Source organism: Euleptes europaea, chromosome 11 (genome assembly GCF_029931775.1).
Source record: "Euleptes europaea isolate rEulEur1 chromosome 11, rEulEur1.hap1, whole genome shotgun sequence".
Lineage (NCBI taxonomy): Eukaryota > Metazoa > Chordata > Lepidosauria > Squamata > Sphaerodactylidae > Euleptes > Euleptes europaea.
This window is the reverse complement of record NC_079322.1, coordinates 14995625-15019835: the sequence shown is the minus strand read 5'-3', so window position 1 is coordinate 15019835 and position 24211 is coordinate 14995625. Positions and strand designations below refer to the sequence as shown.

At 44.8% G+C, this 24211-nt stretch overlaps 1 protein-coding gene across 1 annotated transcript; it reads right to left on the bottom strand.

The window, feature by feature from the left end:
* Positions 1-550: 550 nt before the first annotated feature.
* Positions 551-22609, bottom strand: PDIA4 (protein disulfide isomerase family A member 4). Its single transcript, XM_056857033.1, has 10 exons — positions 22507-22609; positions 17233-17395; positions 13900-14105; positions 11572-11710; positions 10585-10790; positions 7325-7483; positions 5741-5892; positions 4099-4255; positions 3518-3751; positions 551-982 (listed from the first exon to the last, which is right to left on the bottom strand). Exons 1-10 carry the CDS (start codon positions 22607-22609, stop codon positions 567-569), a joined length of 1935 nt encoding a protein of 644 aa, XP_056713011.1. The 3' UTR covers positions 551-566.
* Positions 22610-24211: the final 1602 nt, after the last annotated feature.

Here is a 24211-nt window from a genome sequence, read left to right as displayed (position 1 = left end):
GGTATCTGCAAAAGTGACCTGATACATTTTTTTTTACGGTATTTTAAAAAAAATCTCACGAGAGTTAAGATGGGAGATTAGCCGTGCAAATAAGGCACAGATGCTGCTTTCATTTAGAATTATTCATCTGTTCCATACTGTTCCATGCAAAGACCAAACCCTGGAGGAGGCATTAGTGCTTGATATGGCTGTATACCGGGGCCATGCCTGATAAAAATTCTCCTCACTTACAGGCAGAAACAATCCTGTTTGGCTAAACTTTGTCAGACACGTTAAGGTAGATCCTTAAAAGTTTGTTTGGCGTAGGCAATAAAATATCACAAGAACCAAGCTCCAGTTAGTCACAAAAAATAATGTATTTTTCTCATGAGATAAAGAACGGTTAACTAATGAAAACAAATCACATCAGAGAAGTTCACAGTCCATATTTCTTGTGTAATAAAGTTTCATACTGCATTGTTTTGTTACTCCCAAAACTCCCTGTGCTCCGGATGCTGAGCTGTTCCTGTGAACCTAACTTTGCCTCAACATTCCCGCCCCCACACATTGGATGATCTTCGCTCCATTCAAAGTTCTTCTTTTGTTCTGCTCAGTTTGGTGGCGTGTTCTTCTACAAACTTGCTCAAGTGCTCCAGATCTCTCTCCCCACCCTCGAACTTAATAGGATTCCTCTTATTGTTGCTGGGAGCAAAATAGATGGTGGGGAATCCTTCAGCTTTGTAGTTGTCGTGGGTGATGTCATTGGCAGTAGCATCCATCTTGGCAATGACCAAGTTCTTCTGGTTCTTGTATTTCTTACCCAACTCTAGATAGATAGGCTCAAGTTTCTTGCAGTGCCCGCACCAGGGGGCATAGAGTTCTATGAGGACATCAGAGTTAGGATCCAATACTATAGAATCAAATGTTTTACCAACTACAATCTTCACGGGACCCTTGTTATTTTTGGGTATCGGCTGGGATTTCACGATGGGTTTTAGTTTACCTAGGAGGGAAAAAGAAAAGCTGTCATACAGATATAACTTCTTTGATACGCTGCATCCTTGAAAAGAGGTTTAATGGAAGAAGTTTTACTAGCTCACTTCCTGCCTCTACACTAGTAACCAGAGGTGCACTTAAGGAAAAAATCCATGTTCAGGTTTGATGAGTTTTCCTAACTGGCTGGATAATAGGTACAGGATGGAAGATAGTTGGCTTGACAACAGTACATGTGAAAGAGATCTGGGAGTCTTAGTGGACCACAAACTGAATATGAGTCAACAGTGTAATATGGTGGCTAAGAAGCCCAATGCAGTTCTGGGCTGCATCAATAGGAGTACTGTGTCTAGATTAAGGGAAGTAATACTACCACTGTATTCTGCATTGGTCAGACTACACTTAGAATACTGTGTCCAGTTTTGGGCTCCACAATTTAAGAAGTATGTTGACAAGTTGGAGCATGTCCAGAAGAGTGACCAGAATGGTCAAAGGTCTGGAATCTATGCCCTATGAGGAGAGACTTAAGGAGCTGGGTTTGTTTAGTCTGGAGAAGAGGTTAAGGGGTGACATGATAGCCATGTTTAAATATTTGAAGGGATGCCATGTTAATGAGGGAACTGGCTTATTCTCAGTTGCTCCAGAGACTAGGACACGGAGTAATGGATTTAAACTAAGAAAAGCGATTCCACCTAAACATTAGAAAGAACTTTCTGATGGTGAGGGCGGTTTGGTTCGATGGTGGAATGCGCAGCCTCGGAGGGTGGTGGAGTCTCCGTCTTTGGAGGTCTTTAAGCAGAGGCTGGATGGCCATCTGTTGGGAGTGCTTTAATTGTGGGATCCTGCATGGCAGGGGGTTGGACTGGATGGCCCTTGTGGTCTCTTCCAGCCTTGTGATCTTGTGATAAAAAAAGGATGTTACTCTCACTTGTCACAGCTACTGCAAAAGCCTAGCTACAGAACATCTTCAGTTTGGTGGCAACTGTCATCACATCATTCGTCCAAGGTGTCAAAATAGCACGATGAGCCCCAGGCGATACTTCCATGGGAGTACCTGTGCCCAGTGAAAAATGTTCCTATTTTCCCACACTCACAAGGTTGCATTTAAGGAACTATTTCAAAGCTAATCCTATACAGAATGGCAAACCATCTGTTGTATATTCCATTGCTCCACAGGAACACAGTTATTGTGTTAAGAACTAAACAGAAGAAGAGTTGATTTTTATACCCCGATTTTCTCTGATTTTAAGGAGTCTCAAACTGGCTTACAATCTCCTTGCTATTTTGACACCTTGGACAAATGATGAAGCTGCACTCAAGTATGTTTTCCTTTTAGCTCATGCACCGCTGGATCCAACCCACTGTCTTTAAGCATGCAGGACTGGATGTAAAAGAGCTCTGATAATTCATTCATTATAATTTATTGAGGTCCTTGACCAGTATTGCAAAGTTAAAACATCATTAAAACAACAACAGTTCAATACAACAACAAAAATAGCTGCATGAACATTTGAGCTAGTCAAATGGGTTTAAAACTCTGCGTCAGCTTTATTATCATTTCCCCATGTCTTGCATATCCCTAGACAGAATTTGGCAACTTGTCTGGATATCCAGTGGTTTCTATCAGACAACAGATATTCCAGTTTGGCAGCATCAGATTCATCAAGAAGCCCAACTGACACTGGCTGGAGATATTTTGATCTGGCCTCCTTGTAATGTGGACATCTCAGAAGTGTGTGCTCTGTAGTTTCCACCTCCCCCATCGAGCATAAACATAATCTTTCTGAGTAAGGGATCTTTTTGAATCTCCCTACCAGCATGGCAGAAGGAAGTGCCGCGCACCTTGCCAAGGTAAATGCCCTTCTGCTGTTGTTAAATTCTAGTTTGGTTAAATAGGCTGCAGGGGCAACCACATATTTAATGCTCAGCTGACATTTACAATTTGGGGCACTAGAGAGGTCTGCTTGCCGCTCGATGTCTTCCACCCTCTGTTGAATATCTTTATCACGTTCATACCCACTTTTCAACAGTGCCTGCGGGGATAAATCCCAAGGAATTGATTCTTTTACCAACAGTCCTCAACCAACTTGCTTGAAATTTATCCTGGAATATCAAAGGAAAGATCCCTTGGGGGTTTCAATATTCCTTTCAACCATAGCTGGATGAATGAGATGCAAACTCTAGCTTGCACCTTCAGCATTCCGGTTTCTAATCTGATCCAGGCATTTGGGACGCATTTGGGAACCTGGAAAGTTGCTCTTAGAAATTTGGATTGCACTCTCTCCAGTGGTGAGAAGCAAGAGGTTGATGGGCCCAAGAAGGAACCATATTGAAGTTGAGCTAAAGATTTAGCTTTAAGATAAGTCTATTAATGTGAACATCTGAACACTCAGAGCTAGTTTCCTGTACACCTGGTTCTACATAAAGATCTCTCCAGTCTGTGCGAGAGTCCACCTGCCCTAAGGAAGCACCAGATGTGTGAGAGTCACCCAACAGCTCAATTGGGAGGTAGGAAACATTGGTTACCAATCCAGCCATAACATACCTTTTTTGAATGCTAAGACAAATTCCCGTAGCACATCCGAGTCGAACTCTTCTGGCTCCATGGCATATTTCTTGCCCCCTTCATCGAAGATTGCAGCGTTTACATCCTCGCCACTGTCAATCAGCCCCAGGTCTTTTATCTCAGTGGAGTAGTCTTCTTCATCAGCAATGGCAAATGTGTATTCTGGGAAGTCCTTAGCCACCTCCAAAATTTTGTTTCGCCAGTACTGGGTAGCTGGAAATCACCAAACACATACACACACCAAAAAAGTTAAAGAGATTTCTGCTTTTCTGTACACTAGTTCTTGGTCACATCATGAGAAGACACATTATGAGTCACTGGAAAAGACAATCATGCTAGGAAAAGTTGAAGGCAGCAGGAAAAGAGGAAGACCCAACAAGAGATGGATTGACTCAATAAAGGAAGCCACAGCCCTCAATTTGCAAGACCTGAGCAAGGCTGTTAAAGATAAGACGTTTTGGAGGACGCTGATTCATAGGGTCGCCATGAGTCAGAAGTGACTTGACGGCACTAAACACACACAGTTCTTGCAAAGTGACCCTTTTCAAAAACATACCTACCCACACGATAATCAAAGCTGAAGTCTACCATATAATAGATGACCACAAGAGGTTTCTTCCCGTATCTCTTAGCGTCATTGGACGTCTTACGATGACCAACTAGAGGCAAGGCGTGTTTCACTATGTGCTCTGTAACTGCAGCAGCATCGGTGGACTCCTGTTTACAGTAAAAAAAAAAAAAAACAAGATGCAGTATTTGGAAAAGCTGACATTTATTTACTTACTCATTTACTACTTTCATCTTTATCCTGCCCTTCCTTCCAAACGTTCACGGAGGCATATTTCAGCATCCCTTCTTCCATAAGGTTGAGAGAGTGTGACTAGCCCCTCACCCAGCACGTTTTCATGGCAGAGTATGGATTTGAGCCTTGGTCTCCCAGATCCTAGCCCAACACACTAACCACCACACTTAATGGAAATATGGCTACAGATCTTTAAAATGCCACAATTTTTTGAGCCTTACAGTCTATGAAGGGTTGTGGCTCAGTGGTAGAGCATCTGCTTGGCATGCAGAAGGTCCCAGGTTCAATCCTCAGCATCTCCAGTTACAAGCAGAAGGTCTCAGGTTCAATCCCCAGCATCTCCAGTTAAAGGGATCAGGCAAGTAGGTGATGTGAAAGACCTCTACCCGAGACCCCGAAGAGCCACTGCCGGTCTGAGTAGACAATACTGACTTTGGTGGACCAAGGGTCTGATTCAGTAGAAGGCAGCTTCATGTGTGCATATGTACGGAGTATAATTTATACCATCCAGACTCAGGAAATCTGAGTATGGAAATATTCAGGATTGTTCAGCATTTCCTGCTGTGCAAAACATACTCTTGCCCATTTGTAACTGAGAAGTTATGATTTACTCATAATATAATCAGAGTTAGTCAGTGGTGAGAGTGAGAAGATTTATTCCATGACGGCTTTACGTATCCTTCCCCACTAAAGACATTACATTTCTCCTTCCAAGATGCTGACTGGAAGTCCTTCCCAATCTTCTCAACCCCAGACCCATCACAGTTCAGACTCTATCCCTCCCTTCACCTTGGAGTCCTTCATTTTTGTTCAAACTCAGTATGCTCAGAGCTCATATCTGTCAGAGCTAGAGTTGTTAAGATGAGCATCTGGGAGACCCAGATTCGAAACCCTATACTGCTGTGGAAGCTTGCTGGGTGACCATGGGCCAGTCACACACTCTCAGCCTAACCTACCTCACAGGATTGTTGTGACGATAAAACAGAAGAGAGAACAACGTAAGCTGGTTTGGTCCCCACTGGGGAGAAAGGTGGGGTATAAATGAAGTGAGTAAACAAATGGTAATAATATGCTAGTTTCAATAATTACCATGGTTCTGACTGTGATTTGCCCTTCAGGGAGAACTTTTAATAGTTTGTGGAATGAAGGGGATGATTTTGATCTTTATGAGCTCTGCTTCTTCAAACAGCGTGGCAAGCTCAGAATGCAGAAGACGAATCCCACTGCAAGAAAGCCCACCGCCCTCTACAGCTAAGGGCCTTGGTCAGAGCCTGATCTAAAGGTACTTCTGTACTGAAGAGAACTGACCAGTTACAATGTAGCGCAGAGCGCCAAAGTTCAGAACTTGCAAATGGGCTGATAAGGTCAACTTTATTTCTTCTGCTGACATCAGTACTCACTTTAATATCCAAGACATGCATTTTGGGCTCATATTTGGACTGAAATTTTTCGGGCTGCATCACCACCAGTTTCCCAGGATCCACTTTCAAGAAGCTTGAGATTTCATTGCTGAAGGTGTGATAGAATTTGTAATCTTCTCTTAGGTTGTTAGCTTAGAGAAAATTGAAACAAAAACATCCCCAAATCAGAAACACAACAACAGCTGCTGAATCATCAATGCAAACAGTTAATCCAAAGAGTTTCTATACCTTCCTTAAACTACAGCACAGAATACAGTATCAACTTTCTAAAACTGCATGTATAAATATAAAATACAAAGGAGACAGCCTGCCTCTTAATCCACTGGATAAGAACATAAGAAGAGTCCTGCTGGATCAGATCAGTGATCCATCAAGTCCAGTATCCTGTCTCACACAGTGGCCAAACAATTATTACGGATTTTGCACACGGGAAGAGACCACTTCTCTCCTTCCATCAGAAAACAAGGACTGCTGATCCTGCCAGGGATTTGACTCCAGCGGCAGACTGCAAACATTTCTTTGCTGTTTCCCCCTATATACTTTTCTCTGGCATGTATGTGAATTCTCCCATCCAGGGCGGGGAACCGGGAGACAGCTGGTGGTTCTCTCACCCCAGGCCAGAGTTCAGCGAAAATACCCAGGTAATATTGAGGGCTGTACAACAGGGGTCCCCAAGGTTTTTCAGCCTGCAGGCACATTTGGAATTCTGACACGGCATGGTGGGCACAGCAGCAAAATGGCTGCGAATGACTGCCACAACTTAACTTCAGTAACACTGCGCAGATCCTTGTGCTGTGGTGGCAGCTGGTGCCAAAGCAACATTAAAAAAAATCTGCATAGGCAATTAGAAGCCTTCTTGGGCTAAAGCCCTTCCTGGCCTCACCCACTTCCTAAAAACAGTTGGCAGGCACCAGAAAAGGTGTTGGTGGGCGCCATGACGCCCATGGGCACCACACTGGGGACCCCTGCTCTACAATAATCAGTAACGGAGGAGATATGCCAGAACTTAAGGAATAACTGGTGGGTATCTATCAGCCAAAATCAACTCTCCTCTTCTGTACATTCACAAGGGCTTATGTAATACTCTCACTACATATGAGCTCTCCTTCCCTGGAGGTTTTAAGCAGAGACTAGATGGCCATCTGTCAGCAATGCTGATTCTATTACCTTAGGCAGATGAGAGGGAGGGCGTCTTGGCCATCTTCTGGGCATGGAGTAGGGGTCACTGGGTGTGTGTGTGGGAGGTAGTTGTGAAATCCCTGCATTGGGCAGGGGGTTGGACTAGATGACCCTGGTGGTCCCTTCCAACTCTGTGATTCTATTCTATGATTCTATGACCATATTCAAATGAGCAGTGATAGGCTGTCCATAGTGAGAATGACCCAGGAGACATTCTGGATTCTGCCTTCCCCTGCTCCCCTTACATGGAGATTTCCCGGTTGAAAATTCACTTGCATACTCTTCGGCTCTCACCAAGAAATAAACTGGTTTGTTTGTGACATAAGAATGTAACTTAGGCATCAGACATTGGTAAAATTACTTATCAATAAAGAAAAGATTTACCAGCATCTTGGTAAAGTTGGTAGGCTGGGTCCTGATCTCCTTTGAACAGACCAATGATGATGACATCATCTCCATCTTTCATAAATTCCTGCACTTGTTTGACAGCCTGGATCTGTTTGGATGGGGGGCCAGCCTGTTCGATCATGAAATCCACAATTCCTACGTTTGAAGAATAAAAAAAGAAACACAGCATTATTGCTTGGCTTAAAAAAAGAAAACCAATTAGTGACACATATAAACATTCAATTAGGAGCCCTAACACCCCAGACCAGCCCAAACTCATCAGAATTTGGAAGCTAAGCACCAGAGAAGATCGGGACCACTATGCAGAGGAATGCCACGGCAAACCGCCTTCACTCATCTCTTGCCTTGAAAACCCCATGCGGGGGAACTTTATGGGTTTGCTATGGCTCCTTTGCAACTTGATGGTACACTCTGCATTTTAAAATTCAATCTGATAACTTTATTTTACACACACACATACACACACAACACGTAAGAACATAAGAAAAGCCATGCTGGATTAGACCAAGGTCCATCAAGTCCAGCAGTCTGTTCACACAGTGGCCAACCAGGTGCCTCTAGGAAGCCCACAAAAAAGACGACTGCAGTACTATCCTGTCTGTGTTTCACAGTACCTAATATAATGGGAATGTTCCTCTGATCCTGGAAAGAATAGGTATACATCTTGACTAGTATCCATTTTGACTAGTAGCCATGAATACCCCTCTTCCCCATGAACATGCTCACTCCCCTCTTAAAGCCTTCCAAGTTGGCAGCCATCACCACACCCTGGGCAGAGAGTTCCACAATTTAACTAGGCGTTGTATGAAGAAATACTTCACTTTATCTGTTTTGAATGTCTCACCCTCTAGCTTCAGCAAGATGACCCCACGTTTTGATGTTATGAGAAAGGGAGAAAGCTTCTCCCTGTCCACTCTCTGCATACTAGGCAGACCACAGTCAGCAGAGCTCTGAGTAGGAACATACATCTTCACAAAGTGGTCCCTGGATTTTGGTGACTCACAGCAATCCAAGGCAAGCCTTCACAGAAGTAATTTCCATGTTATTCAACAGTGCTTCCTCCCAGGAAAGCCTTCTAAGGATTGCACTGTCTCTTTTTGCAGCACTGAATGTGCCATTCCCACCTCTTAACATTTATAGCTGCAGTACATTTTCTAGAGAAAATTTTAAAAATGAAGGACATATAGACCTGTAGGTGCTCTGGAATTATGTTTTGGATCAAAGGATGTTCTATAACTTTTTTTGGAAGAAGTCACGCTTTGCAAGCATGGCACAAAAGGACTACCCTCAAACTGGAGTCACATGCTGCTATTTTCTTTGCAGCGTCAGGATTTTAAAAATAATCTAAAAGAACAAATCCTATCACTCCAGGTGGAAAAATTGACCCCATTAGACCCTCTTTCAAAACATTACGCATACGGTATGGTTATGGCTAATTATTCCTCTGTGGCTACTCCATCATATTGCTGATGCTGAGAAATCCAGGATAACACAAGCACTTCCCACAACCACAGCCCAAGAGAGAATTGAGCTAGGGAGGCATTGGTGCAAAGGTACTACAGGATGCAGCACCTGCAATGTTACTGATTTCATGGTACAGCAGTTACAAGGCTGCATAACCAGTGGGGGGGGGGGGAAGATACACCAAAGCAAAATCTCCATTTTACTCTTCGAAGACATCACCCCCAACAGTACATAGATTGAAACTAGATCAGTTGCAAAACTTGCTAAAACTCCTTCGAGCTTGCTCTCCTCATCTGGGCATACACATTAAGACTTCCTACAAAAAGCAGAATGCTCTTTCACCATACCACCGTGGGGGTCACTCAACCATGTACGCATGTTTGCCCATGCATAAATCCCTCTTGGTGATGAAACATGCCTTGTGATCTCGGCAGCTGCAAATATGGTCAAATGCAGAGGTGATTTCATGGTATTTGTTCTTCAGTTGCGTGATCGAGCAAATCTGCTGCTGGCCATCACCACTACTGCCTGTGCAAACAAGTACTAGGAAAAGCCAAGCCTTTTCGCCCCGGAAACCATGGATCATAAATATTCTTAGGCCTGTGTGATTTGGGGAACCTCAGAAGCTTCAGGGCTTCCCAGTAACAGAAGCAGGGCTGGAGGAAAAGCTTTCTTGCCCGCTACCCTTGGAACACGCTGCAAGGGGGAAGCGATTGACACACATGCTGAATCTGAAGCCAGAAAGTGTAAACTCAATGGGCAACCGAGGTCAAGCCCCAGAACCTTCCGTAACGCATCTGGGCTTTTGTGGCAGACATGCAAGAATTCCTCGGCAGATGCTTCTGTCCGCAAAAAGTTCTCTACATGGTTTGATTTCCAGCAGGCTACAAGAGAAAATGCCCTCCTCCATCTTGACCCCCAAACGCAGAAAGTTATCCTGCCCATAAGAACATACCATTGTACCTCAAGGTGCGCATGATGAAAAATGTAGACTGATTATAGGAAACTGGAGTGGCAAACAGGACTGCTGCAACACTGGCCACATCATTCCAGTGAAAAAATTCCAGGATGTGGTTTCGAAATTTTCTCAATTCATTTCCAGGATGTATTCTTTACTTCATCCATACCCCGCCTTTCTCTCCTATGGGAATCCAAACGGATTGCACCATTTTCCTCTTCTCCATTTTGCGAGGTAGGTTAATCAGAGAGAGAGAGAGTGACTGGCTCAAGGTCACTCAGTAAGCTTCTATGGCAGAGTGGGGATGCCAGATCCCAATCCAACACTCTAACCACTACACAACACTGCCTCTGTACAGAGTCAAAGAAACAACAGTGATGTCCAATATGTTGAATGTTTGCAAAAACCTCCACTCGTTTCATCAGAGAACCAGCGAAGTGTAGTGGTTAAGACCAGTGGACTCTAACCTGGTGAACCCAGTTGGTTTCCCCACTCCTCCACATGAAGCCTGCTGGGTGACCTCGGGCTACTCACCGAACTCTCTCAGCCCCACCTACCTCACAAGATGTCTGTTGTGGGGAGAGGAAGAGAAGGTGATTGTAAGCCGATTTGAGACTCTTTAAGGGAGAGAAAATCAGGGTATAAAAACCAACTTTTTTCTTCCCACTACACATTCCCTGAGAAGCAAAACCCTGTTTCAGCCCCTGCTCTGTTAAAAAAAAAAACCCACGCGTCGGTGGCAAAGATGACCAGTGGCATTTATAATAATTTTTGCATGAACTAGAAATGAGAAGCGTCATTCATGATTACATACCATATTTTTCTCTTGGGCCATTGTAGTCAAACGGCTTGCCCTTGCGGAAGATCTTGAGCGTTGGGTATCCCGACACTTCGAATTTCTTAGCGAGATCCATCTCAGCAGTGGCGTCAACCTTTGCCAGGGGGATGGGGGGAGTGCGTTTGCTAAGCTCCTTGGCCGCTTTCTCATATTCTGGAGCCAGCTGTTTGCAGTGGCCGCACCTATAAAGAAACCCGGTAATTTCACAGGCAAAAGTTCAAGATCTTTCAATTTTTTAAGAGAAAGGAAAGAGGCTTACTTTATTATAAATGAAAGAGATAGGAACAAAATGGGAAAACACTATTGTCTTTCCTAATATTTGAAATGTATCAGTGTTAGAGATGTATTCTTTAAAATTTACAGATGATACCCTTGGATTGGGTGAAATGAATTACTATAGTTAGCTCTCATTTACATATTCAGAGGCAAACATCTCAAATGAATTTTTATGAAAGTGTCCTGGATATGCAAGCAGGCTCAAGAATACTACCCACGTTTGCAACTGGATGTGTATGTTCATATGCAACAGTGGGAAACTGTAGACAACCGGTTCCCTTTCCACTGTAAAATTCAGGTTATAACAAAGGCTTTTCAGTAGAGAACACTATGCGTTTTCAAAAGAATGGATGCTGCCTTGCAAATGGTCACTGCTTTCTCTTTTTTACCCCAACGTGCATGTGCAAAGATAACCAGAGGCCCAAAGCAAATGGATATCTACTGATATGTCTACTACGAACAAAAATAGCTGGTTTTTAACACCATGAAGCGGCACATCAGAAATCAGAGGCATCAAAAACCAGTTGAATGCACTTAGACGTGACAATACCCACTACCACTTCCTTTTCAGGAACTATTCTGAAAGGAACACAGAAGCATGAAGCCAATCTCTGTTCAACAAAGGAGCCATGAGCAGATGTGAAATTAGTAGAAGGAATGGGATAAACAACCAGGGTTCCCTCTTACCATGGAGCATAGAATTCAACCAAGATTATGTCAGCCTCATTCACAGTTTCATCAAAGTTATCTTTTGTCAACACTAAGGTTGCTTCAGGTGGAGGGATCCAATCAGGCTGTGAAACCTCTTTCACTTTAGCCACAATTTCTTTAAAAAGAAAAAAAAGACACAAGAGATTGTGAACTGAGGACACAATGAAGAGCTAGGTTTGTATACTGCAAAGACATCTGGAAAAAGTGCAGTGTGCCCCGCCTCTGGCAAAGCCCTCATTAGTGGGATCCAGCCCCGTCCCCAGAGTCAGGGCATACTCTGTTCTGATCACAGCAGCATCCCCCCACGTTTGACACTTCTCACTCCTATGTGGGAGAAAATAAAAGGGTGTGCTTAACGATGTCAAATGGTAGAGGCAGCAAGTCCCTAGTCCTTAAGAACTGAGTCTGAATTTATCAGCATAGAGCTACCTTGGGTCTCATAAGAACATAAGAAAAGCCATGCTGGATCAGACCAAGGCCCATCAAGTCTAGCATTGTAACTGCTACTTTTCAGTTTGTTAATGGTATGACAAATATTTCTATTTTTTCCCTTTCCCGTTTTCCTTCTGTACCCCTTTATTAAAATAAAATTAAAAATCACTACAAGAAGTCTAGCAGTCAGTTCACACAGTGGCCAACCAGGTGCCTCTGGAAGCCTACAAACAAGATGACTGCAGCAGCATTATCTTGCCTGTGTTCCACAGCACCTAACATAGTAGGCATACTCCTCTGATTCTGGAGAGAATAGGTATGCATCATGACAACTAACCATTTTTACTAGTAGCCATATATACCCCTCTCCTCCATGAACATGTCCACTCCCCTCTTAAAGCCTTCTAAGCTGGTAGCCACCACCACATCCTGGGGCAGGGAGTTCCATAATTTAACTATTTTTATTACATGTATACCTTCCTTGTTAAACCCCCCAAAATGTTTCCCTAGCATGCACATGACATTATGGGTTGTCCTGCAACATTCTCAAGAAGATAATGAAGTTGACTGGCAAGACCTGAACTGGAGACCTTCTGCCTTGAAGAATGCCCATGTTCTTAGCTGGCGGACTCTATTCTGGAGAATCCAGGGGGGGGTTTGATTCCCCACTCCTCCACATGAAGCCTGCTGGGTGATCTTGGGCTAGTCAGTTCTCTCCGAACTCTCTCAGCCCCACCTACCTCACAAGGTGCCTGTTGGGGGGGGGGGGAGGCGATTGTAAGACACTTTGAGACTCCTTAAAGGTTGGTGTAGAAGGGTGGACTGCAGCTACAGAATGGCACAAAAGGGTAGTTTGCTACCACTGGTGCTTCTGAAAAAAACAATTGAATTTTGCTAACTGAGAGAGCTATCGCACAAAATAATGCACTTTCAATCCACAGAGTAAAATCCAGCTGCAAAGTCGATTGAAAGTGCATTATTTGGCATGTGTAAAAGCGCCCTTAAGTCTTGGGACAGCATAAAATTCTATAGTGAGCACTGTTTCTTTGGATATGGGGATGTTGCATTGCGATAATGGTTTTTGGGGAAGGTGCTTAGCTTTAAAAAACATTTTGGACCCTACACGTGGCCTCTGCATCTTCTTTCAGGTTTCTGTGCCGTTAAGGGGGAGATGAAGAATTCCTGAGAGGGGCATAACTTACACATCTTAGTGTGTGTGTGTGTGTGGGGGGGGGGATATGCAATTTTGTCCTTTACATAGTAAGCAGAAGGCCCCCAAGTTATTCCTGGCTCTAAATAAAAATGTATTATTTAGATGCTTATACCCTTTGTTTTTCCCAAAGGGGCCCCAAAGCTGGTTTGAAGCGGTGGAGTCTGATCTGGAGAACGGGGTTTGATTCCCCACTCCTCCACATGAGCGGCAGAGGCTAATCTGGTGAACTGGATTTGTTTTCCCACTCCTACACACGAAGCCAGCTGGGTGACCTTGGGCTAGTCACACTCTCTCAGCCCCACCTACCTCACAGGGTGTCTGTTGGGGGAGGGGAAGGAAAGGTGATAGTAAGCCGGTTTGAGTCTCCCTTAACTGGTAGAAAAAGCCAGCATATAAAAACCAACTCTTCTTCATTTTACCTAAACTTTGCCCTGTGAGGCAGGCTATAAAGTGAGAGAGTGAGTGACCCAGGGTCACCCAGCAAGCTTCCATGGTAGAATGGGGATTCGAACCTGGGCCTCCCAGATCCCAGTCTGGCACTCTAACCACTACGCCACACGTGAAACAGCCCTTAGACTTCCTCTATTTCACTAGCCTCTATGTTGGGGACAGGTTACAAGCTATGCGCAGCATCCTCGGCTTAGCATGGTGATGCTTACCTGCTTCTGTCCTCGATCCATCATAATCCACAGGCTGCCCCTTCTTCAGAATTTTGATGGTTGGGTAACCGCCAACATCAAAACGACTCGACACCGCAGTGGCTGCTGTAGCATCTATTTTGGCGACCGGGATGGGAGGATCGTTTTCTTTCAGTGTTTTGGCGATCTTTTCATATTCTGGAGCGAACTGCTTGCAGTGTCCACACCTGAAGGAGGAAGGGGGGATTTTTTTTTTTTTTTGCAATGGACTGGCTAGGGGTTACATCCACGACTAACTCTGCTTGCATTTTATGTAGTTGCAGAACCCAAGAATAACAAAACCTCAAACTGAATGTGGGGAAGAAGATGCAGGCTTTCAACCATCACATATTTCAAATGCCTTTTCTTGCCTTTTCCACAACAAAATATGTAGCTGTATTTTTATTTCAGCATTCTTCACCCTTCTATAAAAAAATATTTGCTGACAATAAACATTCTGAGCCGTCCAAGCACTTGGATTTGTGGCCTCCAGACAATACCAAGCGCTTCTCTAAATGGGGGAAGATATACTATATCGAGTGCTGGTTCCCACCTGTCAAGATATTGCGAGTATCCACAATTCCTTGTAGAATATTCCTTGGTTCAGGCCTGAAGTTTGGCCTGCCTGCTTTATGTCTTGGGAAGCCTTGGTATGAAAAGGGTGTGGGGAGTTTCACACCCCGAGACAGCGGGCAGCTGGAGAGATCTCCAACTGCCTTTTTCCGGCCTTCAAGGCCGTGTAATTAGAAGAACCAATGAGGTACAAAGCGGTAACACCTGGCTTGGATCCGGGGCGACCTGGGATTGGGTAAGGGCCCACCCCACAGCTCGCAAAAATAAGAACACCTGACTTGGATGGTCAGGGAGTGGTTCTTTTGGGCTTGTGTGCTCAGAGGCCATCACCATGCCTGTTTGTTCCATAGGAAGGGATGCACTCTTTTTCCTCCCTGGACGCGATCCTGAACGCTGAATCAGGGGAAACCCGTGACCAACGCCTGTGAATTGGTCAATTGCCTTGCCTACTAAAAGCCTTGCTTTAAGAGACCTTACTGTGGAGTCAGATATATGTTAAGTTTTATTATTTTCTGTTGCCTTGCTTATGTATATTTTCTGAACTGGAACTACGTGCAAGTCATAATAAATCTTTAGATTATGTCCCTGTTTGGCTTCTTGAACTCTTGCTGGCTGCAAGACTAAATCTAGATGACCTTGTGTGGCTATACACTTACCAAGTTTGATTATTTTCACCTCACGCTGCAGAGGGGCTACTCTGCAGGTTTGGTGTGTGAGTTGCTGCGGCACCAAGGGGCAGACTGGTGTGCTCTTGGCCCCAGGCTGGTGCCAGACCCTACTCAAGAGTGGTGGCAGCTATCGGAGGAAGCTGGGTGATTCCCAGCTCGGGGGTTATTAATCCAGGACACCTGCCCTTGCATCCCCAAAAGAGAGCACCTAGAGTTGCGGCTACGGGTGGCCCCTCTTTTAAACCACCAAAAATTTCTGTGCACACAAAAGCAGGGTGATTTTCACCCATTCCCTCCTACAAGCTATTCCTGGGGGGTCTGAGTCTCTAAGGAGCAGCATTTCCAGCTGCAGAGGGAGTGGGGAGGCAAGGAAGTCAAGCTTCCACAGATGAGTTTGTCTGTGGAAGCAAGCTATAATTTGCTGTTGAAGCGAGATGGTGAAAACTTGGTACAAAATAAAGGTCCCCCTCACATCACTGAACTCTTTCACGTTTGTTATACATGCAGGCAAAAATTGCTACCCTGACTAGTAGATCTTAGGTGCTTTAGAAATGAGCGTGAACCAGCTATATATGTAGTGAACCATTAGCAAGTGCTGCATTCATAACTGTGCTGCTTCTTCCATCCGTAGGGTACTCCTGGGCCAAGCTGAATCACTGCACAGGATAACCAAGAACAACACCCAGAGACCCTCTAAGGCCTGATGTGACATGCAGAGGAATCACAAGGACACATTTTTTGGGGTGATTTTAGCACTTCAGGTGGAAGAAGACCATGGGCATGAGCATTCCCCTGGTAGAAACCCCCACAACTACGGAAAATATCTCGCGTACAGAACCCAATACAAACAAATGCCCATGCGTCTTTACCATACTGTAAAATCATACATTCTCTCCTCAGCGAAAGCCCCCCCAAAAGGTTGAACACATCACATTTGGCACCATTAACAGTTTCCCACAACTCCCAACAGGCACACCAATGCCAGCACTGTTAGCCACGGTTAAGGCTAACCACGGTTCCCTCTTAACCACGGCTTGAAGTTAAGTCACCAAAATCTGGCTTAGTGCAAGCCAGAGTTAAATACTGGTGCCTATGTTTTGTTTGTTCATTTATTTTATTCTTTCTTTAATTAATTTATACCCTGCTTTTCTCCCCAATGGGGCCTCATCATTATTCCCACCATTTTATCCTCACAACACCCCTGTGAGGTAGGTTAAGTTGAGAGAGTAGGACTAGAAGCAAAGAGTTGCAAGGGGCCATCCAGTCCAACCCCCTGCTCAATGCAGGATCAGTCTAAAGCAACCCTGACAAGTGTTCCTTCTGCTCCTGCTTAAAGACTGCCAGTAAGGGGGAGCTCACCACCTCCCTAAACAGCCAGTTCCACTGCTGAACTACTTTTAAAGGTTAAAAGGTAGTCCCCTGTGCAAGCACCAGGTCATTACTGACCCATGGGGTGACATTAGATCCCGACGTTTAATAGGCAGACTATGTTTACGGGGTGGTTTGCCATTGCCTTCCCCACTCATCTACACTTTACCCCCAGCAAGTTGGGTACTCATTTTACTGATCTTGGAAGGATGGAAGGCTGAGTCGACCTTGAGTTGGCTACCTGAAACCGACTTCCATCGGGATCGAACTCAGGTCGTGAGCAGAGCTTTTGACTGCAGTATTGCAGCTTACCACTCTACGCCACAGGGTTCCTGAACAACTCTCTTACTGTAAAGGAATGTTTTCATCTGGTACCTTTCCACCCATAATTTAAACCCACTATTGCAAGTCCTATCCTCTGTTGCCCAAAGGGACAGCTCCCTGCCCTCCACTCAGTGACAGCCTTTCAAATACTGGGCCAAGGTCACCCAGGGAGCTTCAGTGGCACGTGGGGATTCAAAACCTGGGTCTCCCTGATATTAGTTTGACACTCTTAACCACTACACCACACTAGTTTAAAAAATGGGCATTCATGCTGTAGAGAAGAGGGTGGGAGCATTTTATGGCAGCTGCCAGCATACATGCGGCAGACAACTACCGCATCCGCTCGGTCAAAACAAGAAAATAATGCCACTGTCAAGCTTACCATGGGGCATAGAATTCTAAAAGCACAGTATCTTGGCCTTCCACAAATGTATCAAAGTTTGCATCGTTCAGCACCAGCACACCATTTTCTTCTTTCACTTCGGAATCGTCAACTTCATCTTCATCATCATCATCATCATCAGCTTCCTCTTTGGCAAGAGATTCTGAGTTAATCAAGAAAAAGAAACTGACATTGCAATGGAGGTGTAAACCATCAATACATGCCCATTTCTGTGAAAATGAAAGGTATAGAATGCAATGATTTAGTGTCCACAAATGGTTCCCCAATATGCTAACAAATTTTTTGTTTGTGCGAGTACAGCAATTAATGAGCGACGGCATCTAGGTCAGGGGATGGATGCTATATGAGGAGGCAAAATCTTATTGGCAGTCTTGTATGAAAACCAACTTGCACCAAGTAAGCTCATTGGTTCATCTAGCCTCGCATCGCTTACTCTGATTGGAAGTACTCTCCGAGATCTCGGGCAGTGGTCTTTCCACTTTGATTCTGGAGATGTTGGAAATTGAATCCGGAACCTTACGCACAGCGCATATTAAAGTGCTGAGCGAAGGGCCCTTCCTCAACCTAAGCAAAATGGTTCTCAGTCACAGGCTGAAAAGCCACCTTTGGTTCATTCATTTTAAAAGATGCATCTATATTTTCAATTAATTTTCCGAGTATATTCCATCCAGCTTTAGCATCTGCTAAAGGATCTCATGCAGGAGAGAAAAATCATAAGCTCTGTTGACTACTTTAAAACAAGCAGCTTCCAGCATTAGATAATGTAAATGTCCTCTCTACAACAAAGATGTGGAAAGATCAGATTAATTTCTTCCAGTTTGACAGAGAAAACGGTAATACTCAAGTTTTACTTTTATGCCCTGGAGAACTCAACTAACTCTGCAATCATTTTAGAGCTCTCCTGCCCCAAGCTTTTGACAGCTTAGTTCAAATCTGTATGGGAAAGAAAGTTCTTTCACTTATCTGTGGGGACTGGCCAGGATCCCAAGGGTCACTCACCCTTCACTCATCTCCCCCTTCCTTTTTGCCCCATTTCAGTCCTCAAGGATGCAATCATATTAGAAACATCATAACACGCCCAAACCAAACACAGCTCTATTAATGACTCAATAAATTTTTCGCTGTTTGTTGTCTGCCTCCTCAAGTATTCAGGAGAGCTTTTTGGGCACAGGTAAGAGGGCTATAATGTAAGAAAATGGTTCAGAAAGGTGCTTTGGTAAAGGAATAGGGGCTGTAGACTATTCCACTGTGTACCTTCTGTTGTTGCAGGTATGTTCGTTCCTACAAGGTTGTTTCCGCATTGTTTAACATGTAATGTTTAGATGCTCATGCTTAGTTTCAGCTCTGTATTCAGATCTCTGCCTGTTTTCAAATTTTGGCCATTCAAACTCTATTGCATTGCTTATTGAACGTCTCAACAGTTGATTGTATTGACTCATACTGTGAAGCCTGCTGACGGTGAGAAAGGTGCACTATAAATAACGTAATTTTTTTAAAAAAATGCTTGGCCCAGTGAGCCATGCAGGGTTTGGCAAGCCAAAAACTGTGCAGGACTGTTCTAGCACGAAACTGGTAATAAATACCGTGAACAGCAGCAGTCTTCTTGTGTACGGATGGTGCCTGAATAGCGTGGGTGAGCAGTGGAAATTAACATCACTCTACAATAAATAGTGTTATTGTCCAGTTGAAGAGTTGGACGGCACTCTAGACCAGGAAATCTATTGCTGATGTAGGTTTCGCGTTAAATAAATACAGCGTGCAGCTTGTTGTTCAAACCATGCCACCCAACTTACTTCTCTGTCCTCAGCATGCAACCCACTCAGAACGGACGTTGCACTGACCATTACCTAATGAGCTGGGGGAGGGGAAGAAAGATAAAAGGCCAGGGGCAGGTTTTATTTTGCTACATCAAACTATGGGAAGCAGGTAAGCCATACAAGACATTTATTTTACAGCTCGAAAGGACCTCGCCTGTTTTAAGGGTCTGCAGCCTTTGCTCGTGTTGAAAAGGTTTTAGCAGAGGTATACTTTTTCAGAAGTCTTATGACAATTCATAAGCAATCCTATCTACTGGGCAGGGGCAGCCCAGAATTAACACTGCTTCTATTTTCAGTGAAATGCAATTGAGTCCTAGGAGAATCCTTGAATTATCTGATGGAGGAATAATTCTTGCTTTAGATCAGGTACAAGGAATCCTTCGTTTAATTTCTGGCTTCGATCCCAAGATGCATTTGAGAGCTGAACTGATTATAGGGCTTGGGCGGATTTAATTGTGTGTTTAAAACCTGTACAGTTACAAGACTGTAAACAAAATCTCCCCAGTGATCTCATTTGTGTAACAGACCAAACAGCATGCACAAGACACTGCCAACTTCCTTGGGCCAACCCTGAGCGTAGGGTCTTTGCAAGACCACAGCGCTGTTTTTAGCCTCTGCAGGAGAAGGCCCAACTTTTTAAAAAATCTGAAAATAATATACAGATATAGAAGTCCAGCCTAGCATTAGTTCTCTGGGCTCAGGACAATCTTGTAAAACAGCCTTGACTCCACAATCTCCTCCCCTCCACACAATATCATAAAACCAATTTCTTTCCAAAAATGAAATAAATTGGTATGTTGGCTGGAGGAACCCCCCTAAAGCCGAGCCACCCAGATACACTCAATTTAGGTGGTAAGAATATCTAGCAATTATTATGATTTATCATAGAGTTGGAAGGGGCCATACAGGCCATCTAATCCAACCCTCAACTCAATGCAGGATCATCTTAGAGCATCCCTGACAAGTGTTCGTCCAGCCGCTGCTTGAAGACTGCCAGTGAGGGGGAGCTCACCACCTCCCTAGGCAGCGGATTCCACTGCTGAACTACTCTTACTGTAAAAAATTCTTTTTCTAACATCCAGCCAGTACCTTTCCACTCACAATTTATACCCATTATCCTCTGCTGCCAATAGGAACAGCTCCCTGCCCTCCTCTAAGTGACAGCCCTCCAAATACTTAAATCATGTCTGTCCCCCCAACCTCCTCTTCTCCAGACTGAACATTCCCAACTCCCTCAGCCTTTCCTCGCAGTGCTTGGTCTCCAGGTCCCGAGCACCCTTCCAAGGCATGTCTCCCAAAAGATTTTTTTTTGGGGGGGAGGGGGAATTCTGAATCTGCAATGATGTGAGCTGTGATGTTTATCCTTCAGTGTATCAGTTACAGCGCAATCTTATACAGAGCTACCTATTTAAACGAATGGGCTTAGACTAGAGTAACTCTCTTTAGGACTGCACTGTTAGTCTTTAAGGTGCTTACCACAGACTCACCAGAATTTGTCCTGTAATATTTCAAAGTGAGCAGCATTTCTGTTTCCCTCTTGAAACTTCAGGTTTTATTTTAAAGCATGTTTGAAATCAATGTCAAGGTAAAAAACACATCACTTACAAAATTACTGTTTGGGGGTCGCATACATTGGACCACTGAACACACTGAAACTATGTATGCATACATTTCAGCACCTTACCAAGCAAAACTTTCAAGTCAACCCCTAAAAACAATGCAACTAAATCTTTAACTTGCACCAGGGAGGTACATTTGAGATCGACCAATTGTGTAAATAGAAAGTGCCTGGAAATAATCAACATCACAAATATTTTGCAAATGAAGCTTTACATCTCAGCCCTGCGGTCATACAATAAGCACCATTTAGCTCAGAATTTTAGGCGACTTCCAAAATAGAAGTTTATTCAGAAATACACCAGCAGTGCCACTACAATTAATGCTACATGCCTTACTAGTCTATTTTATCTAAGGCCTGGAGATCAATTTTAAAACAAGATCAAACAGCTCACCATGGCTTTCTCTCCAAGTTTAGATAAATGTAAGAACTACCTTGCCATATCCTGACCAAATATCCTCCGAAGCCAACATTCGGTTTCTGCTGTGGCTAGCAGGCTGACTTGGGCAAAGGGAAACCATAGCCTTCCCTATTACCTGTACACCTGTAGTTGGGGGCAAAGATATACTACTATTGATTGTGGTGGTTCTACCTATCCATATCGTAGTCCCTTTGTTCTCGATCAAAGTTTTGAAGGATGGCAACGTTTGAAGGCCACCAACACCTACTAGTAACTCAACAGGCCTCACTCATCTAAGACCTTGGAGATGAACTGTAGGTCCAAGATCCAACACCTGACCACTGATTCACGTTGACGCCACCTTGCAAGGTAAGCTACGAAAACTCCAGGCACCCTTTGACTCCAAGAACGCCAAAAAACAGAAGGCCTACACAACTGTATCACGCCACTGCAGGAGAGCAAGGGTTTTTTATCTGGAGCAGCAGAAAATTAAAAAGGTGAAGAGAATACAAAAAATGCTCTGCAAACGTGCATGAAAACAGCCGGATTTATCCCGTCGGCAGCTAAATACAGTCAAATCTCTCAATTTTAGCGATCCTGTGAAAGGGTAAAAAAAGATATGCCCCCCTTCTCCCCTTTAGGAAGAATTTTCTAACCGTTAGAGCGGTTGCTCAGTGGAACAGGCTTCCTCAGGAGGTGGTGAGCTCTCCCTCCCTGGAGGTTTTTAAGCAGAGGCTGGATGGCCATCTGTCAGCAATGCTGATTCTGTCATCTTAGGCAGATGATGAGAGGGAGGGCGTCTTGGCCATCTTCTGGGCATGGAGTAGGGGTCACTGGGGGAGGTAGTTGTGAATTTCCTGCATGGGGCAGGGGGTTGGACTAGATGACCCTGGTGGTCCCTTCCAACTCTGTGATTCCAGTAACAAGGGCTTCACAGTTTTGATGCAAACACACGCAGGTACATACACAATCTCTCTGTCATATACAATTTGAAAAATTTGAAGGGCACTCCACTTCTGTGCCCATTGAAGTCAACGGGCTTACAAGGGTGTTGTTCATCTTAGGATTACACCCCAAAGCCTTTGCTCTTAACAGAGCTTTTCCTCGGCGGAACAGGCTTCCTCGGGAGGTGGTAGGCTCTCCTTCCCTGGAGGTTTTTAAGCAGAGGTTAGATGGCCATCTGTCAGCAATGCTGATTCTGTGACCTTAGGCAGATGATGAGAGGGAGGGCATCTTGGCCATCTTCTGGTCACTAGGGGTGTGGAGGGGGAAGTAGTTGTGAATTTCCTGCATGGTGCAGGGGGATGGACTAGATGACCCTGGTGGTCCCTGCCAGCTCTGTGCTTCTACCCCGCCCTACCTGCTGCCCTTGTTGCAGCCGCACCTGAGCCCGTCTGCCCGCCCCCCGGCCCGCTCACCTGCGTGGGGCTGCTCTTCTTCCCCCCGGGCGAGGAGGGCGAGCTGGGCCAGCGCCAGGAGGAGGAGGAGGGTCAGCAGGCACGCTCGGGGCGCCTTCCCCATCTTCGCCTGGGCCTCGGCGGCGCCTCCTCCCTCTTCCCTGGCCAGGCCTCCCAGGGGGAGCCGGATCCCAGCGGGGGAGCCTTCGGGGAAGCCCTCCTCTCCGGTTGGCTGGGGAAGGATCAGGGGCCGCGGGAGCTGCCAGCCAATCAGCGGCGCCCGGCGGTCTCCAGGTGCAAAAAAAGAAAAGAAAGGAGAAAAAAGCAGGAATCCCAAGAACCCTGAAAGAAATAAAAAGTGGTGGCTTTTTTTTTTTTTTTTAAATTCACAGTGGGCTTATTGCCTCTGCTGCAAGAGCGCCTGCGCCGGCCGATTCACCCGTTCTCGCCTCCTTAAGAATGCACGCCTAAGGAGGGCCGCGCGCGTGTGAACGCCGCCCGTGTCCGGGGTTTTTTAAAAAAAACGCCGCTCCGGCTCTGAGGTGCCTCTCTCCGATTGGCGGGCCCGCGGAGCACCAATCAGGGCTTGCCACTCCGTTGCCTATGCAAATAAACCCCCCCCCGGGGCGGAGGAACAGGGGGGAAAGGGACAAAGGGAGGGAGGACTGGGGATAAGTGGGCGTGGCCGGCAAGGCTGGGAAGCCACGTCGCGCTTTGGGGTTGGGTGGGCGGCGGTGAGGTCACGGGAGGGGGCGTGGTCCCGAGTGGGAGTCACTTGGTTTGAGCTGGGCAGTTTGTTCCACGTCAGTGTAGGGAGGGTTAGATGGGCTGGGGAGGGCCGGTCCTTCCTTTCATGAAGGCATGCTCTAGCTCACTGGTTCCCAACCTTTTTTGGACCAGGGACCACTAGGACTTTTTTTGTTCGGCGCAGGGACCCCAAGGTTCAAAATAAAAATTCCGAGAATTTGAAAATAAACTTTAACCATAACTGTTAGTTAAACATTAAACTTAGAATAATATTTGAATATATATTTTTATGATAGAGAACTTATAATTGAAAATATTAATTTATTCTGGGTTTATAACTTTGTTTCGCGGACCTTAATTTCGTTCTCGCGGACCCCTGGGGGTCCACGGACCCCCAGTTGGGAACCAGTGCTCTAGCTCCCTCTGGTTTCGTCCAAATTGCAGAAGGTTCGCAGTATGATCCTAAACGCAGTTGATGATTTTATTATTGCGGCGGTAGCCAGATAAACTACAAACTTTATCAATTAAAATCGATTACAAATTTAAATAATTAAATTAAATTAAAACCTCTGTATGCCAAATGTAGATAAAGTTATAACAATTAATAATCATGATATTCGCAAGGCATAAAGCAATTAAAATCAATTAAAATCACTAATACCCTTCTCCGACCGAATTTTAATAGCTACAGAGCAATACTTCCAGAGCAATGACCTATGCTGAAAATTATGACTATAACAAGAAACAACAGCACGTTTCTTGTTACAGAGCAATACTTGGCTACTTGCAAAGATCGCTGAGAGTCTCCCTCCCATAAGAGGAATTTAATTTTCTCTTCCTCTGAACTGGACTCCATCATGTCAATAAGAGGTAAAATGAGATTCTGACGAATTCCCTCATAAAAGGTACATCTAAATAGAACGTGACTAGTGCTTTCCATTTCGCCGGATCCGCAACGACATGCCCACTCAGATCTTGC

What these genes read in the sequence shown, in the direction of transcription:
- PDIA4 (XM_056857033.1), bottom strand. Translation starts at nt 22,609, where the DNA reads ATGGGGAAGGCGCCCCGAGCGTGCCTGCTGACCCTCCTCCTCCTCCTG. An exon ending in AGAAGAGCAGCCCCACGCAG is followed by an intron (nt 17,396 to 22,506) that starts GTGAGCGGGCCG and finishes TGATTAACTCAG; the next exon opens with AATCTCTTGCCAAAGAGGAA. An exon ending in CAGCTTTGATTATCGTGTGG is followed by an intron (nt 3,752 to 4,098) that starts GTAGGTATGTTT and finishes GGTGATTTCCAG; the next exon opens with CTACCCAGTACTGGCGAAAC.